The sequence below is a fragment of the Ceratina calcarata genome, unplaced genomic scaffold (genome assembly GCF_001652005.2).
Source record: "Ceratina calcarata isolate Rehan_Ccalc_2016 unplaced genomic scaffold, ASM165200v1 scaffold25, whole genome shotgun sequence".
NCBI classification, from domain to species: domain Eukaryota; kingdom Metazoa; phylum Arthropoda; class Insecta; order Hymenoptera; family Apidae; genus Ceratina; species Ceratina calcarata.
The window spans coordinates 590,559-611,575 of NW_017147017.1; the positions used below are offsets into that span (position 1 = coordinate 590,559).

The 21,017-nt window shown below is 36.7% G+C and overlaps 1 protein-coding gene across 2 annotated transcripts in view; it reads left to right on the top strand.

Moving 5' to 3' along the window:
- LOC108623000 (uncharacterized) overlaps positions 1 to 21,017 on the top strand; it is a 41,306-nt gene that overhangs the window by 10,623 nt on the left and 9,666 nt on the right. For both annotated transcript variants that reach the window (XM_018021230.2, XM_018021229.2), the window contains exon 2: positions 15,601 to 16,253. In XM_018021230.2, the coding sequence (XP_017876719.1) occupies positions 16,031 to 16,253 (223 nt within the window). In that variant the 5' untranslated portion in view covers positions 15,601 to 16,030. The remainder of the gene's footprint in view (positions 1 to 15,600; positions 16,254 to 21,017) is intronic.

Consider the following 21,017-nt stretch of genomic DNA (forward strand, 5'->3'; position numbering starts at 1 on the left):
GTAATAGGAATCTATAACAAATTCAACATGCTAGCATTGTTTAAGTATATAGCCTATACATCCTTAAACGTGTGTAATAATTGCATTTTAGCCGGCTATATGGAAAGTCTGAAGTCAGGTATAAGAAATCAACGGGAAGCGAAAGGTAATTTTTACTTTCGAAATAGGAATCTTTCATAGAACAATATACACTTTTTATCAGATGTTAGTTGAAATATGGTAAAAATGTTTAATAATTCCTAGGTATTTGCAAGAACGTAGTTCAGTATTGTTCATAGTTACACGTAATGGGTCACGTCCGCTTCCGATCACGGGCTCAATAATTTCAATAAATCTCGCTAAACGAGTATGCACGATTCGATTTTATTTTCAAGCAATTTCTAATTCAAGTTCTACCAGTTTCGAAAGTTAATAAACGCGTGTAAACTCGTAACTCAGTCTTGTTAGAGAATGGTAACATTATTGTTGGCTGAAAAATGAGTAGACCTTGCCCGAGCGTATCATTTCTTCGGTCGGTCCTTTAATCTAACACTGCTGCGATCGATTAATGATTGGGGGAACGATCCACCTAGCATGCACCGGTGTATTATGCATTAAACGACACGAGCAGCCACTGCGGGACGTCGCATTACGCATTTTTCTCGATTACACGATGAAGCCGTTTGCCATAGACTCCGTGTACGGTGTACGCGTTAATTTATTCCATCGCAGTCCGGTGATAACAATTTCGAACCTACCGTGAACGCCTCGTGGAAATTGAAATTGCTAACCGCGATGCCTCACGAGTTTTTATCCTCTCCTTTACGTCGTTTTACCCAATTACATTGTTTTAAGGCGGAATATAATAGGTATTGAAAAATATTCATGAGAATATTTCATTTAAACTTGGGATGTAAGCGATATTTCATTCATCCAGTTATTTAGTCTTGATTCATTGAGTATGTCCAATGTTATTTTTAAGTCTTATCAGAAATGATCACTTTGACAACATAAGTATAGTTCTGTTGTTTCTATCGATGATGTCAAGAGGATTTAGTCATCACAATGGGAATATAAAATTCGCATTGAATCGTGGATGGGGATATCTCAATTGTAATAAATTACTAACGAAAGATTCTGCTATGGAATTTGTTAAAAGTCGATTGAGTAAGCAAAGGAAGGAAAAATGTAGGAACTCGAGGTTGAGCTACGAATCGCGATTGTTGGTCCCGACAAAAGATAAGTGGTACACGTACGGAAGTAGCCCTGAAAGGACAAACTATGGGGTGTATCTATCGCGTGTATCGTAAGTCTTCCAGCACGCATCTTTTTGCTTTGGACCCGGCACGGGTCGTGTATCACTGGATCATGATTCAGCGATGACTAACAGGCAGTAAGCAAGAGAGCCCGGGGATCGTTATGCGAAGATGCTGCCCGTGCCGCGCTGTTACCAGTGCTTGCGTATCGCTTATAGTTAGGTAGTTGGGTCGTTAGGCAGCCCGATTAGACGTTAGTTAGTCCCGCCTTTAAAGACTCGGACTACAGCTTTGCACAAAAGTTTTGGCCTCTCGTAGAAAAAAGTAATGCAGTAATGCATTATTACAATTTTTTAATGACTTTTAAGAATGAGTCTTTTTTTATTATCAGTGTACAAATATCAGGATTAGGTTGATTCGATGTATGGTTTTACGACGATATTTTATTAATCACATTTTCAAATGAGTTAACATATAATAATTGAATGTAGGAGTAGTGGCGATTTAATTGCGAGATGATCTGATCTTTTGCACGGCGCTGTATGGGCGTCTCTTGGAACGGAAATCGAAAGCATCCTCGGGGAAATTAAAAGCGGGATTCTTATCGATACCGAGTCGGTTGGAAAATGTTCCCACGGCTTTCGAGGGACGTTAATCTGGAATTTATCTTGGTAAACCGCCGCGTGGCTCCGGCGCACCGCAGCAGCCCATCAACAACCTCTTCCTGTTCATCTTTTATGTCTCCCCATGAAATCCAAATTAGCTTGGAGAAAATTGATGCTGGAATCCGCCTCGACACAGATATCTACCGTCGCGCGGATTTCGTAATGGCCGAAATAGAATTCCCAATACGAATTGAAGTCCGTTGCCCGTAACTGTGAGAGGGAAGCCAGCCAGTGGAACGAATGAAAAATATCCGCTATTTTACGGAAAGATGGCTGGCTCCCGTTTACTCCTTTCCCCTCCCATTTCGTGTTTCGCGGCTGCGATGTTGCACGGACTATGGGATGTTTCTCGTGCGATGCAACAGAATTTTTCATATCCAGGCGCCCATCACCGGAATGGAATGATACATTAGTTCGATATCAGAACAATCCTTTTACTTCTGCAGACATCTCTGCTCGGGACCTACGAAACTTTCATTTGCATTTCTTCGAACAATTACTATTAAAAAGAAAAATGATCCATGCTTCTTTAGTGGTTTGTCATTTTGAAATATTGTTACATGCAGTTTATCGTTCTACGTACGTCATTAACAAAAGAGTTACGTAATATAATTGACAAGTTCCACAACAATTTGTTTAAAAGTTATCCACTTACAATTTCGTAAGAATTTGTAGTCGATATAATAATATTCCCATTAGTTGAATCGATCGAAACATACTTTTACCGTTATGTTTGTAATTCCTATTCCATCTCGATGGGGTTAACGACCATTTCAAAATGTTATTTTCAAAACATCTTGCGCACATTTTTGCGAGCCGACGTGTTTCATGAATCGGACAGATCTGTTGAGATCGAATCTCGTTTGAGTGAGCCGTAAAAACGATTCACGCGATCGTCACGGTTTTAGAGGAAACTTTTTTTCTTCACGCTACGAACTTTCTAATGCTGTCCGTACCCTTTTTCAGTGGCAGCGAAAACGTTAAACAATCGTGACTGATATTTAGATTAAACGGAACGAACGACCTTCGAGAAAACGCTCATTTGCATTTACGTACACTAGAAAACGACGGTTTAGAAAGGAAGATATTCTTAATCCAGGAATACCATAAACACTGACTTACAAATAATCTTCAATTCTTCAATTCTTAACTCCTTCACTCTTATAATTAGTACAATGGGCGATTTTCTAATGCTATTTGAGAAGAATGCGATTCCCTAAATTAATCACTAGACTTTCAGGGACCACAAAGAATTCATAATGTTAATTAAAATATGCATTACAATACAAAACATTATTATGTAGTCTACGTATTGTTATGTCAAGAGGTCTGTGAATCGGTGTGTACTATAAAAATTGTTCTGCACTTCTGCAATTCCACGAGTTTATTTCTGCATAAGAGACATCGTTATGAATTCTGACTAAAATTCAGTTGCGTGAAATCAATTATTCGCGATTCGCAAACTGGCTCTAGTCTTCGGGCAGGAAGGAAGGAAGTGCGTTGAATACCGAAGTGGTCGCGGTTCGAGCGACAAAACTTTTAATGATACCTTCCTGCCAGGTGTGAAAACGAAAGAATGAGACGTACGCTTTCCTGCAGCAAGGCGCAAACCGGAAAAAGATTAAGAGAGTTTAGTCACGAGTTTAGTACGTATTTTCTAAACGTAACGATGCGTCCTTTAGAAATCGTCAAAACTCGCATTTGTTATTAGAGAAATTGTCAATGAGAAGAAAGCACGAATCTTAAAACGTTTTCAAATCGAATATTCTAAAGCCAATTGAATAGAAATGGCAATTTTAATTCAATTTCCATTCCTGATTTCGAGAAACAATTTTACATCGTGGATTATCAAGGACATTTTAAGCTTAACCTTTCCTGTTCTTCGATGATGTGAATTTAGTCAGTCTCTCATAGCGTTGAGTGGTTCTTTGAACGTTAATATCAATAACAGTTGGCTCGATGCGTTTCGAGAGACGTACATACGACGGTTGCCTTGAAAACTTTCTGCGCATATCTTTTCAACAATGCCGATCAAATAACTTGAAGTGTCCTTTCAGAAGTCTTTATACTTATATTTTTACATAGTAAACAGCGGCACATCGAATGTAATATAATATATTTAAATCGAATACACTATATTTAAATTCCTTTGATGTAACTACAAAACTGTCTTGCAAAATGCATAAGATTCGGTTTATCCATATTTTCGATGAACGAGAATTGCATATATTTGAAGAAAAAAAATTCGCTGAAAATATTTAGTGAAAATATCTACTGGAAAGCTGCTGTACTTAAAGAATGTTTTGATCGGAAATTGCAAACACCTGAGCAGTAATGTAACACATAGGAACGCAGGTGAAGAATGTCGCACAGATTGGCACACAATCGCAGCGGCGATAAACGAAATAAACGGTTGGAAGTAGTCGCATGACACACTTGACAGTCTCTTCGATTCGCCACGGAACACTGGCTGCGCCCACCTGTTCCTGTCCATGTCCTATCCTGCGGTTGAGTTCAAGGCTAGAAGTCTTCCGATGGGGACAAATTTTCCTCTTCTTTCACCGGTCATTAGAGGCAACACTGACCGCTCGCACTGAAATTCCAATCCCCAGAGAATTTGTACCGGGTTCAAATCTTAAACTTCACGTTGGAAGCTATCCGAGGAATTTCAATATAGAACAGGAAATATTGAAAATCTGCATTCGCTATGATTATTGATTAAAAATTGTTCTTGTAGTAACGCACGGATCACTTAGTTCATTGTACAATACCATTTTTAATTGGTATGTCTGGTCGGTAAAAAATACGCAAACTAGTTTATAAAAGAGTGTTTATTCGCTGGCCTTGTTCATCGACTTGGCAGCCTTGACGTTAAGTACACCTAAAGAAACGCTGCAGGAAATGATCTTGGCTGTTTGTTCGATCGATGATCCGACATACCTGTATCCCGTTCACCGCAACATTTTTCTTCCTCGCAGCTTCATAACGAAGCATTCTATTTTTTTCTGTATCAAACATGAATTTTTTTACTTGAAGTATGCCTAAAAGGCAGTCGAAGGATAAGGAGAATTATTGTTCGTAGTTTTTCGTCCATTAACCTCACAAGTCCTTGTAACCGCACAAAGGTATAGTGTTGTAACTGGAGCAGACTGTAGAAAGTGGTCTTGATTTTTTATCGTCCTTGCCCAACTGTCTTCTGCAGTTTTTTGAATCGAGGACATCCGATCGTCGTGATCGATTCTGTAGCTGCAGATGCTTTTTCACTTGTTTGTTGGGCATACAAACATTCAATTATGCATGAAGAGTACCGAACACTATATTCACCTTTTTCCCATTGGAAATAATAAATTCGTGTTGGTTCTAATATTTTGTATTTCTTTGTATATTATATGCATATATTGATCCAGTTTCGTCATATGTATTTGACTCTTGTAAATGTATGAAGACATGCAGTCTAATTACTGTAATCAGGAATATTATATAAGAGACAGTATATAGTAGTTTTCTTGAAACAATTGAATATACAATGCTTATGATCCGCGGTTGTTCCCTGTAATGCTTATCGCGACACGGAACGTACGCGTAATGACACAAATTTAAATGACCGCGGCTGTAGGCGGCCGTAAGAGATTGCAATTAGGATCCGGCGAGATATTCGCGAGATAGCGATTACGATGCCTTCGTCGTGAGAAAGTCCCGCGAACCATGGGGTTGGGGTTTTCTTACTTCCTTCCTTGAGAAGATTCGTTCGAGGAATCCTCTCGGCTCGCCTCGCTCCGCGTTTAATTGATTGCATCGAGGTCAGAGTTTATTTCCTAACGCGATTATCAATTCGCTCCTCGATGCACCGTGATTAACCCACCTCGCTACCAAGTAAATTATCAAAAAAATTGCCGATCACTATAATTAAAGCAAGGAATAATCGACCTTTTTTTTGATCGAATTATGATAACGAGTTGACGTGTTTCGTAATAGTAAAACCAATTAAAAAATGTGACATTATGCGTACTTAATACTTAATTCATGATATAACTACGAAATTAAACGGGTTTCAGAATAGCAGGGAATAACCATGTTTAGCTTCTCATGAAACTGAGAGTAGGATGATTCTCTTTTCGGTCGGAAGCGGAATCGCTGGCAGCGCATTATTATTTCGCCACGCCGCTGTGACCAATTAGTCACGTTTAGCGGAGCAGATATAGCATTAACCACCTCTATTGTGTTTCTGTATTATAATTTTCGTTCTGTATTATAACCATCGTGTCCTGGCTTTAATTGGGTTTCGAAAGCTTTTATACCTTTACGGTGCATCGTCCTTGGTGTACAGCACAAGGGATCCAACGTTCACAATTTAATTTGTGTATTCATAAACATGAAATCCTTCTGGATCGTGTTTGAATTAAACATTATGAAAAATGTACCAGACTTTATCTTTCGCAATAGTATTCAAAGCTATTTGCAAAAGCTTGCCCAGACATTGACAGACAATGTCTATAGACTTCGTCTGATTGGCTTTTATAAATATTTAAAGAATAATAGCAGATTCCGAAATGTTCATTTTTATATTACTGCTCTTCGTTCATAAATTATCTTTAGAATTGTTAAATCTATTTTTAGAATATCTTTAGGTAATTCATCAGCTGTGGGATAGTCCATATCTACGTCTACAGATTAGCGATTTTGATATGGATAACATCTTTCAGTCTAGACTAGGATTAAAAGCAAATTTTGTCGTACTAATCCTTGATATCTAATCCGAATATCACTGGTCCTCCTTTCCCACCGTGTCTGTGACAAGCCTTTGTGTTGCTACACATGAAAGTGTCAGGCGAAAGTTCCGCGGAGTCAACGGCCTTTCAGCGACGTTAGTTATACCAACAGATTTGCTTGTTACTTTTTCGTTAGACACAGCCTGTTATCTTCGCTCATCTTACTTTTTACGTAACAGTTTTTTCAAATATGTACGTAAATAATTATTTTTTACAGATATTTGAAAACTTGGGTATAAAATGAATCACGTGTTAATTAATGAAATATTCGATATTCTGTTTATTAATTTTTTTTACCCAATGGTTTTTTACTGTGGAATTTATATAATCGGTGCACGTGCATGTTGCACACGTGATTCAATTTTCTCGCACGTGATTCAATTTTCTCGTACCTTGAATTTTCTTCCATGGAAAACGGGATGAGTTCCGTGCTTTTGTTTTCTCCCTCCCCGAAATGAAAATGTATCAAACCCGCGTCGTCGCTTGTAAATCGTGAAATGACGAAACCTGTACGACTGCGTGGAACAGATAGATAGATTTTCAATGCTCTCGCAACCGTTCCCTTAGCATACAATTGTGGGAGGTTCTGGTGCCTCGCCGTGCTCCATTTCCCTTCGTCTCATCTTCCTTTGCACATACAGTTTTCCAACCATCGCGATAATTGCCTGGCGTAGTTGCAGTTTTTATTTCCGCACGCGTTTCTCCTTTGCCTCTCTACGCGAGTCAGTCGAAAAGAGAACAGAATTTTATCTAACAAAAGTTGTATTTCACGTTCTTATTCCATTTCCTTAGGGGAAGAATAAGTTTCATTTAATTTTAAACTGAAGAAGAGTGCATGTAATTGAAAACATTTTCTTAAGATGCAAATGAAAAGCGAGCAACTAATTTGTTTATTGTTAGAAGGTGTACCGTTGGATCTTGTTGAAAGTTGAGAAGCGAGGAAAGTTTGCCGGGATAGAAAAAGTGGTAAAACGGTTGCCGGAAAGTGAGCAGCGGCATGGGAAGTGATTCGTTTGTTTGCTCGCTCGGCTCTCGGCTAATTGCAGAAGAGAATCGTTGTATCTATCCTGCGAACTTTAAAATCGTTATAACTCCACAAACGCTGACCTGCTAGTAGTCGTATTTAGATTTCTTTTGCAAAACATTTGCGATAATTAGATTTCAAGATTTATTATTCATATTGCATTCGATCTTTTCCATATAAACTTAATTACTCGCATAATTTATATTTGCAACCGTAGTTGATAGAGTTCAGATGAAAATTATGTTAAACCGCTGCATTAAACAAAGATAGAAGTAAATGCTCGCAAATGATATGGTTTTAGCTAGTGAGTTTAATTATAAAATGTGTTCGTGAAAATCAGAGAATGAGAGATATATCATAATTTACATACTTGGACGAATATTAAAAGCAGGCGCCGCCATGTCCTTCTTTCGCTGTAGAAACGTGTGTTAACAGAGAACTTGTAAATTAGCATAGTTGTACACTTGTCCATTCGATGTTTAATTGAGAGTCATAAGAAATTGGGTAACGTCAGCTGGTGCAAAAATAGAAGAGTCTAAGAAAGACTCATACATGTTTCAAGGTATAACTCACCAGGATAAACAACTCGATATTTATCGAATCACGTTATCTACGTTATCTTGATACCGTGAGGATTAACATTATACCAAAAAAGTGTTATTTATAGCCACTGACAAATGCATTAAGCTTATTGGTGGTGTCAACAACGGAAATCTTAAATCATTCATACATGATTTATCTTTCTGTATATTCATAAATTCTACGATGTTTGTTGTTTTCATTAGACCATATCTATCATAAGTTTCGTTATTCATGCATCGATTAAAAACGTTCAGATCCATTTTGTATTACATGCTTTAATAATGTAAGTAGTTTTTTTAAATGAGAAATATATAAAGTAATTTTGCGAAGCTTATCAATAATGATGATTTTAAATTATCAATTATATATTATCTCTCTGTACACGTACTATAAATTGCTTTTAATTATGGCACAGTGTACTGGCTGTCGTTTTCATTAAATTACTATTTACTACTCGTACATTTATAAAAAATATTCTGAAAAATTTTATATCGTTCGCTTTAGCATTGCAAGTAGTTTTTTTAAATATTGACGTATATGCGTTTTGTTAAGAGATTTATAAATGGCTAAGTTAATAGAAAGCAAATGACCGAGACAAATGTTGCGCTGATTGAATCAACTATATATTGAAAGGACGCGTGAAGTCATCGGTGAATTAATTGTCGGACAAGAATCGAACGCAGTACTTTTTTCTGTATGTTCTTGCCCCCGAACCTGTTAACGTTTCGCAGTGAAAAACGCGGTAAGTAGTAATTAATGATCCATCTATATAAAGCTTCTCTTTATCCAAACCTCCCAGTGTACGATAATCATTTAATCTATAAATCTTTTATGCAAATCTCATCGAGTTTGTTTATCTAAATCATCCTACAATTCAAACGATATTCTAATTGATTTAATCGTTTCATGGATCCAGTTAAAAAATTGAAACAGAATTCTTTTGTCGAGACACGGTCAGAGTTCCAGATAACATAACGAGATTTTAACGGTGGGCTGTTTTATTTTCTTCAGACGCATTTCTCACAGTGTCAGACACGTTTGCCGATCCGAGGCACGTTCGGGGTCACCTGAATTTCACCCTCTACGCGGTTCGTTTCGCGAAACGCGCAAAATCCGGAGGTCTTGGCACGCTCTCATTCTTTTAGTTAATTCTCGTCGACATCTGCTCTATTAATCATCGATCACAATCGCTTAGCAGTCACCACGGTCAAGTATCGGTATCGCGATATCACGTTGAGGATATCGTTGAACCTTGACCAAGGATTGTCTCGGTAAAACCTTGGAAAAACCGTCGATTTAAAAAATGAATGATTATGTCATTATCTTGTAACTCAGCACTTTGTTATTCGTCCATTGTAAGCTGGTTTTTATATGTATGCTAATGGACGCGCTCCACGGAGCGAGGACAATCGAAAAGATTTTTTTTCAATTCTTACGTTATTCGTATCTAATGAATTCATTTATTTATTCTATTCTTGTTTCATTTGTTATTCAAATTTCGAGTATGAGAAATTTCCACGCTTTAGTAATTGACACGGCCTTCTCATCGTGCAAATATCATAGTACATCATTTTTGCAAAAATTATTGTTACCCTTTACTATGGTTTGTAACCACGTGAATCCCTGGAATATTTTCTAATCGACGTTACATACGTATAAATCATTGTAATGCACCTGAACGACCTCAAGTAATTAATTATATTACCGTCAGTCGTGAATTTGTTTCTTCATCTAATGATATAATCACACGATTCATGTATTTTTCCAGGGTTTGAAAGGCCACTTGATTTATTTTTACACGCCACGCGACAGGAATCCCATTTATCATGAAAGATTAAGAAAAGAGCTCGACATTTCGAATATGTTATTGCATAATATTCATAGAATTTTCTTTTGCCACTTTTTTTCTGTTAAACGCGAGTACAAAGAAGGGTTATTGATGTTTACGTCTACACGATTCATATTCCTACGTGACTGGCCGATAACGAAAAAAATGTGTATCGTTGCAGTCGTGCAAGTAAAACTGCAACCGATAAAACCTCTATTGACGTCACTCAAGAAGATCTCTCGAGGCAGTATTATTTGTTTAATGAAAATTATATGATTCGTATTACTACCACGATATTAAAATTGAATTTTAATAGAATGTAATCAAATCCTGCTCGAGCAGAACTTCGTAGAAGTTCATGGAACTCTTTTTTTACTGTACAATCGTTATCCTATTACTGTATTACGAAACATACGTAACATTCAATCACGCGCAATTATGCATAAATTATTGTATGACCCAATACCACCTTTGAGTGAACTGACAGATTCAGGAACATCAATTTAATAGGTCTGTCTCATATTTCTTTTTTGTTGAATCCAACAGGCAGCCTCTTACGTTTTGGCACGACACACGTTCGAGTATTCACGTGCACGTTTCAGGCCACTAACGATGGTGTAATTAGCACTAAACTGTTCTACGACATAATAACTAAGCATATCTTTCGTGACGTGCTTACGTTATTGTTGATATGCAAGTAGTAAATTAGGCGACCAATAAATTCAAAGTAACTACATTAGTTCAATACATATGTATAATACTATGTACTTCGTTTATGAAGAGTTGAATTTCTACAGACAGGAAGATAAGCTTTTGATTATTGATGATAAGATAAACAATTGCAGTGATTATTTTTATTTGATAAGTTGGTGGTGCCACTTTTATCGTACACAATTGAGAGTTAAACGCTGTCGTGAACGGTTGGTGAACTTGTCAACTCCTAATTGAATGATTTGAAATTCGTTTCAATTCCATCGAGGTTCGTCTTTATTTTTTATTTTATTTTGCCGAGGTTTGCACGATGTATATGCATCTTGCCTGTTTCACCGATATTACTAATTTTTTATAAATTTCTATTGTCATTGTTCCATTTGGACTTGAATTTAACGTTGAATTCGAACCGTTAGTATTTTGACAATTCCATAATTGCTTTGTAAAGTGCGATGCATTCTCTGCAAGTTTGAAAATCTAATCTGCGGACTTTATCAACTGAATAAGTATTGTAACCATGATTAACATTATTCATATGTCTTTCATTCTATTCTCCTAGTTATGTCATAAACTTATTTCTCGAATGTGCATTCGCACGGAAATATCTTCGACACATCTTTGATCGACAGCGCGTGTTTTTAAACTTTTTTTTATCGCTCTATTATGAATATTCACGCTAAATTGCTTGGATCCCTCGTTGTTATGTAAGAAAACGCACTTCATGTTAGGAACATCGCGGTAATTAAGAGCTAATGGAAGGAACCTAATTCTACATTGAACAGTTATCGAATCGCTGTTAATTAATCATCCGCTGAGTACATGTAAATTAATAGGGTACGTTTAATCTCAATTGATAAAATATTCCAAAGTATTATCAGTAGATCGCTAATTTCTCTGCAAAACAAAACATTTTTTACTCATTATATATCATTTCATTATATGTCAAATTACTACCACGATATTAAAATTGAATTTTAATAGAATGTAATCAAATCCTGCTCGAGCAGAACTTCGTAGAAGTTCATGGAACTCTTTTTTTACTGTACAATCGTTATCCTATTACTGTATTACGAAACATACGTAACATTCAATCACGCGCAATTATGCATAAATTATTGTATGACCCAATACCACCTTTGAGTGAACTGACAGATTCAGGAACATCAATTTAATAGGTCTGTCTCATATTTCTTTTTTGTTGAATCCAACAGGCAGCCTCTTACGTTTTGGCACGACACACGTTCGAGTATTCACGTGCACGTTTCAGGCCACTAACGATGGTGTAATTAGCACTAAACTGTTCTACGACATAATAACTAAGCATATCTTTCGTGACGTGCTTACGTTATTGTTGATATGCAAGTAGTAAATTAGGCGACCAATAAATTCAAAGTAACTACATTAGTTCAATACATATGTATAATACTATGTACTTCGTTTATGAAGAGTTGAATTTCTACAGACAGGAAGATAAGCTTTTGATTATTGATGATAAGATAAACAATTGCAGTGATTATTTTTATTTGATAAGTTGGTGGTGCCACTTTTATCGTACACAATTGAGAGTTAAACGCTGTCGTGAACGGTTGGTGAACTTGTCAACTCCTAATTGAATGATTTGAAATTCGTTTCAATTCCATCGAGGTTCGTCTTTATTTTTTATTTTATTTTGCCGAGGTTTGCACGATGTATATGCATCTTGCCTGTTTCACCGATATTACTAATTTTTTATAAATTTCTATTGTCATTGTTCCATTTGGACTTGAATTTAACGTTGAATTCGAACCGTTAGTATTTTGACAATTCCATAATTGCTTTGTAAAGTGCGATGCATTCTCTGCAAGTTTGAAAATCTAATCTGCGGACTTTATCAACTGAATAAGTATTGTAACCATGATTAACATTATTCATATGTCTTTCATTCTATTCTCCTAGTTATGTCATAAACTTATTTCTCGAATGTGCATTCGCACGGAAATATCTTCGACACATCTTTGATCGACAGCGCGTGTTTTTAAACTTTTTTTTATCGCTCTATTATGAATATTCACGCTAAATTGCTTGGATCCCTCGTTGTTATGTAAGAAAACGCACTTCATGTTAGGAACATCGCGGTAATTAAGAGCTAATGGAAGGAACCTAATTCTACATTGAACAGTTATCGAATCGCTGTTAATTAATCATCCGCTGAGTACATGTAAATTAATAGGGTACGTTTAATCTCAATTGATAAAATATTCCAAAGTATTATCAGTAGATCGCTAATTTCTCTGCAAAACAAAACATTTTTTACTCATTATATATCATTTCATTATATGTCACTTCATCATTTTCTACATTGTTTAAATAGCACAGTCATTTCTGTTATAAATGCATAAAAATCTAACTAACAATTTAGCAGGTTTATATACATAGTTCCCTGTTAACAGAATAAATCTAATTGTAATATGAATACAGTTAACAGTTTGCATTATTCAGAAATGCACGCCACGTACATGCTATCCGATGAGAGTTAATAGAGCAAACTTAATACGAATACGATTAGTGATTTGCATTCCATTGTTGCTGATATTGATTTTGTATTCAGAAATGCGATGTTCCGTTATTTCAGAGGATTTATCCATGATATGCTCGGTAATTACGTATTGTAAAGTGGTGCAGTGGTGAAACAACGTTATGTAATCAGTCGTATGGTAATGCATGGCGTTCTATTTTTGTTCCATATACCTGCCAGTTCTTTTTGCCCAGCATTAAGCGAAAATTATGTTTCGCTTTACAATTCTCGAGCGATTTTCATTGCCTTTACTTTTGTAATCCAATGAAATTTTTAACGAGATCTCAGAAATCTATCGGGAAACATTCCAAGATCTTCTAAACGATTTCTTCGAATTAATCAACATTCTTAATTACACTCATGAACTCATTTTGTGCATTTATAGAAAAATTAAATACGCATGAAATATAAAAACCCAGCGGAAATTGTATTTCAATGATAAAAACACATAAATAAATCTGAAGATATTTAGATTTTTATCAGAGAAACGAATTTTAAGGAAAACTTAGTCTGTGCGTATACTCCTGATTATTAGGCAACGTTCCGTAGTAGACTGACCGCAAGACTTCCGTCGAAAGTTGTAACTTCCGGTAAGATAAATTAAATGGGCAAAAAAAAGACATTGGTTCAGTCTACGAAGTGCAAGACTGTAGGAGCCTTGGGCTCAAAATTCAGCAAACCGTGCACCAGCTTCTACGTTTATTCTCGTTCATCCTTGTAATCCTTTTAGTTACACACAAGTTTATAAATTATCTCAGATTTTATATACGTAAATCGTTCTGTGAGTGAAAAAGCTTTACAAAACTCCTATCAAAGGTAATGGAACTTTTTTATCGTACCCGTTTGCAATTCAATAAATTGGAGGTATTTTCTTTAAACAATAGTGGGTTGCTTTCGATGTGTACACATTCAGCGGTGCGTTAAATTATACTTTCACCGTGTCTTTCTCTCTTCGTGTTACGCGCAAATTACGTATACACACGGTTGCCGTTCGCTAGACTGTGGAATCAATCTATTGCATTTGACAATATCAGTATTTTTCGTTGTCGTTTTTAAATCCATGTTGCACAACAAAATGAAAATGTTCGATGAAGCGAACCCGGTACTATATTCGATGAAATGATGCGATGAATCAATTGAGTAATTGATTAAATTGAATGATTGATCTATTGCAAAGGTCATTTCAATTGCAACCTTGTTCCTTAGTAGCTTCGTCCTGTCATCTTTTTCCCTGTAAGTTTTTTGTGGAAAAACACGGTGTGACACGTTTTACCGATGCGCGCTTTGCACGTGCTTATCTGCCGTGTTCCATGTGCCTGGGAAATCGATAGCTAATGTTTCGACGCAAAATTCTGTTCATGGAAATTTATACTTTTGTCCTGTTAACTAACTGACTGTTGTTGACAGTAAGATAAACTCACGTGTCTTTTTTTAAATAAAGCAAGACTTTCCTGATGCGTTTTCCTCAATTTTAGTTATTTATAAAGGCAATTTGAAATGCTACTAAATTTTTTTCTTCGTACAGCTTCAATCGACGTTATACGAATGATCAGCAGATTCTTTATATTAATAGTTGGAATGTGATCTTAGATCTTCTAGAATTGTTGAACTATAATGCACTCACTTCTTTCGCCGAGTTACGGTACAGGAGAATTATGTTTACTGTAACTCACATCACCATGCTTTCTAATATATTGTAAGCGTATTTTCCGAACGTGTACACGTACCGGTTTCGCACCTGTTCGCTTAACCTGTCGCGAGTGTGTGGATGCTTACAACTGGCTCCCGTGTTCCACAAAAATGATCAAACACCGTCGTACAGATATAATTACCGTTATAGTTCTTACGATGCTATAATGTTCAACTTTTTCCAGTAATCCATTTCAAATTATCTGTTTTTTATTCATTCGTTTCACAAAACCTTTTAATTACGGTTTAGTACGATACAGTCAATGATTACTGTCTAAGTCCACAGAAAGTTTCTTTTAATCAAATCAGTAAATAATTGTTCATTTGAAATAATTCTCATTGACTCGGCTCGTATAAACGAATATTAGGTCACGGGTTTCCCTACACTTTGGGAGGTCAAAGAATGTTAAAAATAGCTTCCGCCGTCAGAGCAGCTTGCGATTCTCGATCTCTCACTCCGGATTTCATCATTTTTTATTAAGAACGCAAGTAACGACGAATCGGGGATTGTTGACTGACAAGTACGTTTGATTTTGTTCGCAGAGAAGGCAGCGTGAAGCCGCGGAAGGAGGTTCCGGAAGGTTTTTCGTGAGAAACGCCGATCTTCCTTCGTACGTGAGAATAACTCCGAGAGGTCGGCCTTGAGGTGTGGAGAGAAGTACACGGCAAGCATTGCCGCCGCCGTATAGTAGTCGTCGGGCAACTCGCCGGGATTTATTCGAGTTTCACAACCTCTCTCGATCACCGGCACCGGTCGCGACCTCGATAGAGCTCATCCACCTGGTTGGATAACTTCAGCATTCGGGACCCTGAAAGGTCGCCACGATCCTTGTTCGCGTTCACCGGAAGTCGCGCCATGTAGCCGATTGACCGCTAGTATTTACCGTGTAGACGATTTTTATTCCGAATCGTGTTTTTACATGTGATGTACGTATAGACAGTGCGAATATATTAAAGTGTCGAAGAGAGAATCATGAAAACGATGGGGGACGTGGTCGCGGATCCTGTCGAAGAACAGAACGACAATTCTGTTCAGAACACGAGTGGCAAAGAGTTCGGTCAGAAGACGTTTAGGTCTTTGAAGAGAGGACTAGGCAGACTTTGGAGGAGGCATCGGGGCAATGCATCAATCACCGAGTACGATCCTTGCTACAAGGTCGCCTATCTCGGCAACGTCCTCACTGGATGGGCAAAAGGTAAGTTCATAGTCATACAAAAATTTCCTAATCATTCCCTCCTCGTTTATTTTGATATTCTTCCTGCGAAAAATCATAAAAAAATAAAGTACATATTTCTGTGTTGAAATGTGAATGCAATTTACATTAATAAACGCGCGTAATGGAACAAATAATAAAAACTTGATTGTATTACATTTTATTATTTGAACAATTAACCAGATTTCTATCGAAGGCCATTAAACGTTGAGAAATGACTCGGGTTCAAATATTGCAATTAGCACGGCATTGTTAATTGCAGCGTAGACCTGACCCCGTCGAAAGTGAGCAATCAAATTGGTAAACAACAATTAAGAACGAAGCTGCAGGTACTCGCTGCATGCAAGCGCGTGTACGAATCGCGAACTCGAGTCACATGAATGACCAGCCGGAAGTGTGCAATACTTATTGCAGTTAGAGGCAAGGTTAACGTCTAACTAGCGCAATCATACGTACGATCCGTCGTCGGTACCCGGCAGTGGCCGCCTTTAAAAAGAAACTGTCGAGTCTATAAATAATTCGTTCCGTATCATGCGCAGAGCGTTAAAGGGTTCGGTCGTAAACCACGGTTAATTAAGAACGTATGATAACGTTCGTTTCAAATTCTAATTTTGGTGGAACTTTAATTAATTTCTCAAGGAAGTGTTAGTATATTTTCTGTATCAGTTTAATTAAAAATGTAATGCAAAAATGAATTGTTGTTGAGACGAGGATAAAAGTTGAAAAATAAAAGAAGTATGGCGCGGTGCAACGACCGGACATAGGCGTATACGGAGGGGGGTTCCTACTTTCTCTGCATACCTTCGCCTCTGACTGGGTCGGCCTTAATCATCGAGAACGCCATTATTACGGTACGTTTATTCGCGACCGCCTATTTCCCCGCGATTAATTAATTCCCCGGTTGTCTCCGGTCCGTATTCTCTTTTTACCTGAAATTCCACGTTTCAGAACGAATCGGTACCGCAATTTATTTTACGCGATCATCTTGAAAACGTTACAGCCAATAATTATTTAAGTAATCAAGTGTAAGCGTTCCTGCTACTTTCACCGCCAACAAATCACTATTATTAACGTCTTGATAAAATGATCAACCTTGAGATTTTTCTTCAGTTAATAACTGTCTCGGGATCTTTCGTTTCCTTATGGATTTATTCAAGTTTTATCATAACTACAATGGACTGGCATGATTTAGTTATTTTCATTTCGACTATAATAGATCATGGAAATTTAGACGATCTGCTGAGAGATGTAAGGATGCTACGCAGTTTCCAAAATTATCTTCACCTATTCACGATGCTTTGTGTTTGTCATAATTGTTATTGAAAAACATTTATATTGCTAAAGATAAGTTTGATAATCGTTGTAAAATTTGATTTTTAATCGGGCATTAGCAAGACCAGGCCTTTCTTTGTTAATACCTTCTGCCGCTCATTTTCTTCGAGCTTAGGCAAATTCAAAAGGTAGTTATCTGTAAACGGTTGAAAAAAATGGACGTCAAGTATTTGTCGTTGTTGTTCGCATTATTATACGCGATAAGAATAAATTGCTCAGAGTGCATTTAGTCATGCACATTGATATGTATGTGTGTGCATGCATAATCGCGTGCATACGGAATTCGTGCGACGCTGTAAGTTTCCAGTAGAAGAAAGTGTCTGAATTTTTATTAGGAATCGCGACGCCTCCTTCTGGTGGCATTGATCCGCCGTCGAATTTGCATGAATAGTTTCTAGTTTCGCTTCAGACTCATTCCCGCCGACCTTCGCCTCTGTTCAGAAGAATGCAAACAGATTCAGCCAAATATCATCGTCTCCTCACTTCTGTTTTTTTGATAAAAGTGAGCCGAGTGCACGAGGATCTGAAAAACCTGATCACTGCGTCTATTTAAAATATTTAAGTCGCTGCCTGTTATAGTTAGTCAAATTTTTGGATTCTATTTGCATTTTAATAGAATGATTTATGAGTTTTGGATATATTAAAAAATATTGCTTTTTGATTTGTTTGCTTGAAAGAATTTTATTCTGTCTGTTCAGTTGTTATTTTTATTATTCTGAATATTTGCTAGCTGTAGCTAGTAAATTTTTGCCAAGCAGATTTATGAGTGGATTTGCAATTGTCATAAATTCGCCTTTCAACTATAACTCTTTAGTTTATTTTTTCCTGACCGTGCACAATAAATACGTAGAATAGAACTGGTATGAATTCCGATTTATCGAGTCTTTGTTCTGAGAGGAGTAAACAGCGACTCGAAATTCCTACCACTAGGCAGTAAATCACGTATCGCGGTAGAAAAAGGCGTGAAACGATTATCCTCATCTCCGATCATAAATTATTCATTCTTGCAGCATGCATTAAGTGCATCCGAAAGAATGCGTATGCGTCTACTTTTACTTGGAATTCATTATCCCATTGGTGCCGGAAAACTGGCTAGATCTTTTATTTTGCAAGGTCGCTGGTTTTAGAACACCGCACGAAAGAAGAAATAAAAGGTTATCTGATAAAAAATTGGTGATGGTCTTTCATAGTTGCGTAACACTCTATTAAATTTGCAAATCAAATCATTAAATAGTTCATTGAGTTGCAGAAGTAAATTAGAGAAATTTGCTTATCACATTTGGACATCTGATCAAACATAATTGAGTCTCTGCTGATGCATTGATCAAGTTGTAGATCGGCTTTTGAGAATTTGTCTAGTGCTTAGGCAAAAATATCGATGATAGGTCGTTCGTTGAATATTATTAATGAGGAGACGCAATAATCTGCAGAATATTTTGATCCATAGCTCCTCCTTGGTTTAAATTACGGTTTTACACACTTAAACCTTTCGGATGACATTTTCGGATTACAACATTTTCGTCTACGTCACGTTTTATAAACCATTCTTAACAGAAGTGCAATTGGTCTCTGTTTTAATCATTTCGATGGATGAGTAAAAAGTTCAACATTTTATTGATCGTCTGACCAGTAAATAAATTTGATTCGCCTGTCTGGAGCCTTGCCGCGATGTTAGCCAACAAAGTAGGAATATCGTTATTATACAACGAATGACGCTATTCGTTTAAAATAAAACAGTTGAACACACGTACTCTCATACATAGACACGCAGAAGCCGGAAGGCTTGATTCAAATCTTGGATTATAACTCTGCCTCTGCATTTATTACTGCTATGGAAACAATTTCCAACCTGATCATTTCATGTCGTTCATATTAATTCTATCAGGCGGCAGATAATCTAATGTAAATGTACATACATATGTCGTGCTTGAGATCCACGCAGAGATATGATAACTTAAACTATGGCATATATTTCAAATGAAGCACAAGATTGGCATGGAGATAGGTATTCTAATTAGTAAACCCCACATTCAATTTTTATATTAGTCGGTTCCAAGAGTTTTTTTTATTCAAATAGATTTTTTATTTGTCATACTGTTCGGCGCAAGGACTCTGAATTGAATGGGTTAAAGAATAACTTTGAATCGAGATTTCCCAAGATCAATTCGCAGACTCTTCTGAACACAATCACTCGTCGAATCATTCATCATCATGCATGCTTGCGAATAAAATTCTCTCGGAACGAGCAGTTGTTTGCAAAACCCAGTTACGTAAAAAAATATCTGAGGGTCATACTGAAAGAGCAGGATGGTTGTAACAAAATTGAAATAACTCGGTACAACTGAATTATTGTCTTTTCACAGTAGGGAATGGGGACACAATATTGTAAATAAGTTGTACGAATAATGAAATTAGTCAAGCTGACAAAGTCGGAACTTTTTATTAGTTTTAACATTAGGGTGGACTCGTACATTATCACAGATTTGTGGTTTATGGAGCTTTAAATTTATTATTCAAGCTTTACTTTTATTTATCGCGTCGGATTTGTGTTGCCTTAAAATATTTTCGGGGAGGTTGCTTATCAGTTTATCGCCGCTTATATACGCGCGTTCAACACCGTATTTAACACTCGGAGATTACCGGTAAATCGTACAGCGGGAAGCTTTCAACAATTTATCAGTCACGTCGATCGCTCGAAGATAGCAAGACATTAATTTTCCATTAAGAACAATTAAAAATTTGCGAAACAAGAATGTTCGATAAAAATGTCTCCGTTTTCTCATATTCTTATTTGTTATTATTTTCACCACTCAGATAAGTTGGGCGGCTGCTTCAATATCAGATTGGTATATTTGTAAGATTATTATACAAACAAGCTAGAAGTTTCAAGAAGATATTGTAATACGAAGAAGCGATTGTTTTTCTATTTTTATACGATTTTCGAGAAGTTTAAGTGCTGAGTAACGATTGCTGGGAAACACGAATTCAGCGTCAAAAGAAAATGTAAAGCTTGGTATTTTTATTCCTGCAACTTGGATATACGTGCATCGAATAATTTTATTTTATAACCAAGTAAGAACAGTACGAGGAAATATGAGAATTGTATTGGATTTGTAATTAGGATTTGGCTGTAATGATTATTGAATTTCGTTGTTAGTAATAATTACATTTTATTGTCTCTTTTCTTTACTCAACTCCAGCAAAGTTGTATATGTATATAGCGTTGTAGGATTTATAAATTCTGCTGAAGCAAGAGATTTGTAAATATAGATCGTTGCGATTTGAGGAACAGTAACATGGGTACTTAACGTCGTACGAAAATATACGATCGCTACTAAAAGCACAATAATTTCGACACAGTCGACGCTTTAACTCTTAACCCTGATTCGTATCGGTATTTAAAAGTCGAAAACA